The sequence below is a fragment of the Solanum stenotomum genome, chromosome 9 (genome assembly GCF_019186545.1).
Source record: "Solanum stenotomum isolate F172 chromosome 9, ASM1918654v1, whole genome shotgun sequence".
Classification (NCBI taxonomy): Eukaryota; Viridiplantae; Streptophyta; class Magnoliopsida; order Solanales; family Solanaceae; genus Solanum; species Solanum stenotomum.
The window spans coordinates 19,187,552-19,193,718 of record NC_064290.1 but is presented as its reverse complement, the minus strand read 5'-3'; the positions used below and the strand labels follow the sequence as shown (position 1 = coordinate 19,193,718).

The following is a 6,167-nucleotide window of genomic DNA, read 5'->3' as shown; positions in this document are numbered from 1 at the left end:
TAGTTCCTCAAGAATAACTTTAACTGTTTCTATCTTACATGCATTTACGATATCTTTTTGAATCATTAGAGAAGTCAATTGATCATTTTGAGGGGCATGTTCAAGTACATAATCACAAATTTTATCACACATTTTGCATATCATGAGAGAATCTGAAGAAAATTATTCTTGCTAAGTGATGATTTAGATTTGTCATAATCGAAATGTGAATCCTTGAGTTATGAAAAATCTTACTGCATCAACAAAAACACTTAAATGAATATAATAATCATGCTTAATTTGATTAGATTGTCTCTCAAATGCAGATTGAATAGATTGATGTTGTCATAGTAAATCTTGACATTTCTTTTTTGACCAATTATGTGAGCTATTCGATAGATCAGAATATGGGGCCAAAAATTGTAGAGGAGCGAGACCAAGCCGAGCCACTAGTAGAGTAAGCCCTTCCCACGTGTCAAGTTGAATATGAATAAATGAATGCAGCCTCAACCAGAGAGATCAACCTGCGCCTTTGAGTTGAGGCCGCTGGCGGCGCAGAACGAACTAATCCGCGACCAGCAAGTTTTCCGAAAGCGAACTGAATGGAATTGTTACTTTCCAAAAATCTTGCTTCAAATCAAAGAAAGAAGGTCTATTTCCCATCAGCCTACTTTGCCAAGAGGTGGCAGGAGCGCAACGACCTTAGCCCAAACCTACTTAAACAACTGAGTCCCCTCTCTGTCTGTCTCTCCGAGTTTCTACTACTAAGTAGCACTTCTGCTATTCAATCATAGAATCGATTCTGATCAAGCTGAAAAAAGTAAGCCCTATATATGTTTGTTAAGGCGGCGAAGAAGAGACGGAGGAGCTTCCTCCCCCATTGACGGCTCACGAATATGAGTCCCACGTTTAGGAGAAGAACTGAGATAGGCTGCTTTAGCTCTGTCTCTATCCGAGGAAAGAGTGTACCGAATCCGCCTCCTGGCATTATTGGGTTCGCTTGCAAACAACACTTCTCCTCTCGCCCACCGAAAGGAAAGGGTAATGGTTATACACCTCTTACCACATTCACTACAGGGCGCCAACCCTCACTATCAGTCAGTTTTCCCACGTCTGTTAGACTTTCTTTCAAAAACCTTGACTAATAGAATAGTTAAATTAGAATAGGCTGAGAAAAGGGCTAAGAGAGAAGCTTAGGATATTACTTAAGTAAAGGGGCGTAGCAGTTCTTCTTTCAAGCTCAAAATAGGCCGTCTATTGCTATATCTCCTTCCTGATCCCCCCCGGGAATCACNTCTTTTTCTTACTTGGATGAAGAAAGACAGAACCTCTCTTTTCGGCCACAGCCAGCAGTTCGCTTTCCACTTCCGAATACGAAAGAGCGATTGAGAGAAGAGCAATACGTAGGACTTAAAAAGAGGGTTCCTTCCTCTCTTCACTCTGGACCTCAGGGAGTTTTTCCAGAGCTGAATTGCGCGTGCACTTCTGCCAGAGCAGAATCACGTGTGTACTTGGTGTATAAACTCAACAGTATCTTCCATCAGAACCCAAAATCGGCAACGAATATGTCCTTTAGACTTTGCTAGAAATGGCCGAACACTAAAAAATCGGTGGAAAACCAGCTTAAGCTGGTTGTACTTTGAAGTTCGTTCAATTCACACAGGCAGGGTGATTGAGGTGCGTGCTTCAACATCTAAGTTTCACACAAGGAACCTCCTGCTCTTAAGGATAAGCTACGATATTTGATGGACTGGCAAGTCAGCCACGTAATAATATGCTTGTCAAGACCACTATTTTTATTCCAACTCTTAAATCATGTACATGGAAACACTTCACCTCCACCTTGATTAATGTTATGGTCTTTAAATATATATCAATACAAACAATAGACTGCATCTTTACTAACATTATACTCCAACCAATCATGATATACACCATCAAACCATTCATGATTAAACATGTGCATTTATCAAGAAATATTTGTTTGAGGATACTCATGCATCTCCAAGCGAGGTTGACAAGACCCATTCACAAGGTATGCTCTTCTAATAATATCACGATGATTTGGATGATAACTCAATATTAGGGTTCTTTCACTGGGATCAAATTTTAAAGAACTCAAATCAAATTCTTGAGAAGAATTTGATGATACTTCTGAATGATTGACATTTCTTTCTTGGTTAGATTGACTATGATTATAAGAGGCTAAATTTGATTTCGATACTTGGATAAAATACTTCTTCATTGAATATTATTGAATATTAAGACTGAAACCTAAAGTAAGAACTTAGTTAGAATTTAAAAGAGTATAAACACACAATAAAACTATTACCAAAAACGTTTAAGCAGTGATTATTTGATTAGATTTATCTATCTCTCCAATTTTAGATTGAGAAATATATATAAAATGTCAAATAAAATAATTGAAACTTCAATCATAGGGCTGAACAAAGTCAAAACTTTCCTATGAAAAAATAAAAAAGTGAAGAGGTATAAATGCTCAAATAAATTAGCCAAATAAGAGAAAGCACATAAAAAAATAACGAAATAAATTAAAGTATATAGAAATCTAGTAAAAAAAAAGAACCAAAAACTTATCGAGATAGCTATTAATGGAGATGGAAGAGATGATTGTCTTCCTTCCCAACAGCAGCAGCAAGTGGCAGCAACAACAGCGGGCCAGCAGCAACAGAAGAGACCGATGAAAAAAAAGTGGAAAGATCCTAAAAGAAGAAAGATTTTTTTTAATATTCGACTTTGTAATTAGATATTAAACTAATAAATCCCAAATTTCCATGTTTTATGGTTCCATTATTTTTTTTAAAATAATTTAAAATGCCTAAAACTAATTCCCACATTTTCTGGTTCCTTCATTAAAAGAAAAATTAAAACGCCTAAAACTAAGCTGATAAAAATACTATTAGCAGACTCGAACGCGCACACTTAAAGCACAAACCTGAACACCCTCCGCCACTGAGCTACGCCTTTGGTATATGTTCAGGGGGTATTATATATATACACATAAACTAAAATTTGAATATATATAATCTTTCAATGAGCGGGGTAGATCTGCCCCTGCAAATTAGTAATGGAGAGTTATATTTTTTTCTAAGTGTTTGGTTCATTATTTCCCATCACATTTTGTGTTTGGATTAAAACTCTATAAAAAGCTTCTATAAAAAGCTTCTTCTCAATTATACCCTTGAATTATGGTGATAGTTTCTATTTCATGTAGATGGGTCATGGTAGATAATTGCCGGACAATATTATTTCTTATGACCTTCTAAATAGCTAGGAAAAAAGTAATTTTGTTACCATGTTTGCTTCTCACTTGAATTATTTGATGGTAAATAGTTGTCGTCTAATAAATTGATCACTCACAAAACGTTAATTTTCAATCTAAAAAAGATAGACCGTCTACTTTTAAAATTAAAAAGACAGTAAACAATAATAAAATTGAATAAACCATCATGCAATTTATAATTTTTTCAAAATATAAATGATTAAAAACCCACATATATATCAACAAATAATACAATCAACTAAGATCACAAACGTAATGTGCTGGTATATTTGACTTTTCAATTAGTAAATGTTAAACAACTCATATTTCAAATACTCTATTGAATTGTATGAATAATTTAGCAACAAACAACTTTCTCTAAATAATAAAATTTGTAAGCTAATATATTTAATTAAATTTACTAGTAAAAATATAAAACATAAAATCAAGAAAATAAAAAAATTAAAAGGATATGAGGAATATTTTTATCTTTACACAAATTAATCTCATGGTATTAAATCCTATGTATTACTAATACCACCAAATGAAAGGTAATAGTTATACATCCTATTATACCATGTAGGATGTATAACTAATCTATGAATTAGTTATACATAAGCTCAAAATTTCTACCAAACATAGTATTAAATAATACCATACATAATACATAAACTATTTTTTCTAATACTCCCTACCAAACGACCCCTAAAAGAGATACAGTTGTTTTTAGCAATTTGACTATTTTAAATGTGAATTTTTTATTGGACTATGGAAATTGCAAACTATTTATTTGTGTCTTACATTTGCATAAGAATCCCCTCAACTTTCAGAACCTCCTAACATTCATGTTAGATTTTTATTACTCATCTAACCCCAACTTACATTAGCATTTTAATTGTTAAACACCTAAAATTCTGATCTATTGAAATTTTACCTTATGAGCTACTATTATTATAAAATTCACATTTGTTGGAATCTATTCTACCAACAGTGTTACTAAATGGACACTTAATTTTCCAATTTTCTAATATACTTAACATGAATTTCAATAATTCAAAAAAAAATAAAACTAATTAGTTTAGAAATAATTTAGATTCTGGAGGATAATGGAAATAATGTGCAATCTACAGTAAAAATTTGAGCCATAATTTATTAAAATAATGTTCAGTTTTCATATAACACATTGAATTTCAGAAAAAGAAGTGGGAAAATAGATAATATAAATATTGAGGGTTTCTAGTGAAATAACCTTGCTTTCAAAGATAATGTTTCCTATAATGTTTGACCATTTTTTTGTTTGGCCAAAAACACTATAGTGTTTCAAACTTAAATTCATCTTCTTGCACCTTCGAATGTGTCCATTCACTTAACTAACTTTATTTACGTATGAAATTAATTAGATCCAATAAAATGTAGAAACAAACAAAATCGTATACTATCGCAACACAATCAGCCAAACATTTTAACTTTATCGTATTATTCAAGAATAATAGTGAAGTGATATGAATTTTATTTTTTGGTAATTAAGATATTATATTAATAATTAATATGCATCATTACATAGTAGTTACATATTTCCTTATCGGCTATCATAAGTGACTAATAAGTTCCTTTACAAGCAAGGAAAATTCTTTAGCTTTCAAAGGATCAACAACCTCGGATCCGTGATATGCTCCTTGAGTGAAACTACCCTCTACTTGAACGCCCAATTCTTTCAACACCCTTACTAAGTCAACTTGGCGGTCAATTAAAGGATCGCCATCACATCCAGTCACCAACATCTTCCACCCTAATAATTTTACTTGATCAAATAGGTTCGGGTTTGATTCAATCCCCACCATTGGATTTGAATACTCATGATCGCGATCAGCACCTTCAGGCAATCCTAGGTCCCACATGATATCACTTATAATAGGGGATAACATGTTGTCATTAACCAATCGTACTTCTGATTGTGTCCTCTCAATCCCACCAAAGAAAGGTTGATTCAATATCAACCCCTTGATTTCCAAAGGCTTGAGGTTGTCCCAACTCTCCGCGGCGCGTAGGCCCACGTGATACACCACGTTGCCTCCGGCACTCGTGCCCATTAGAAAGCATTTGGAGAAATCAGCATGGTTGGATAACAACTCGTCGGGTTTGGTCTTGATCCAATGTAATGCCTCCATGCAATCGTCGTATGCTGCTGGAAGTCGATGCTCGGGGGCTTGACGATACTCAATTGACACAACAACTGCTGGAATTTCACTAGCAATGGACGCGTACAGCCCTTGGAAGATGGGGGTATCTACAGTTGCCACTATGAATCCTCCCCCGTGAAAATAGATCACGAGAGGAAGTTTAGGAGTATTGGTGGTGGAATGGAGAAGTTCACGAGGGAGGATAATACGTGCCCATGTGTTCTTTGATGAGTTAATGGAAATATCTTTGGTGAAGACTAGATGGGAAAGATCATTGGATGTGTCTACCGGGACAAGAGGTTCCTGTAGACGTGTGATGGAACCATCAGAATTACGAACCATGCCTAAACAGCCATAGGGATCAACATTAGGATCAATTGGCATAGTTTCACTGTTTTGATCAGACATGGTTGTAATAGTAGTAGTGTTTAGAGATGAAGATTGTGAATGTTATGAGCAATTCTTGAAATAAAGAGAAGCGTATATATGGTTGGCAAGTCAACACTTTGGTTTTCGTTAAGAAGATATATTTAAGTCCAAAGTGCCTATCAATTTCAAAGATGACAGCTTGACCAATTTAATTAAATATTTCCAATCCTTTTAGACTTTTTTCATAATTCGAATTTTTTAACTAGGTGTTGACACTTTTTCATAGTTCAAAATAAGTGAACTTTTTAAAGTTTAAGAGAATTGTTGAAACCTTTCTTCATATTTATTCTTGTTTC

At 34.2% G+C, this 6,167-nt stretch overlaps 1 protein-coding gene across 1 annotated transcript; it reads right to left on the bottom strand.

The window, feature by feature from the left end:
- Window positions 1-4,769: 4,769 nt before the first annotated feature.
- Window positions 4,770-5,952, bottom strand: LOC125875971 (probable carboxylesterase 120). Its single transcript, XM_049557054.1, has one exon. It carries the CDS (start codon window positions 5,848-5,850, stop codon window positions 4,852-4,854), a length of 999 nt encoding a protein of 332 aa, XP_049413011.1. The 5' UTR covers window positions 5,851-5,952; the 3' UTR covers window positions 4,770-4,851.
- Window positions 5,953-6,167: the final 215 nt, after the last annotated feature.

Bases quoted from the DNA above. Each gene is read 5' to 3' on its own strand.
- LOC125875971 (XM_049557054.1), bottom strand. From the start codon at position 5,850: ATGTCTGATCAAAACAGTGAAACTATGCCAATTGATCCTAATGTTGAT.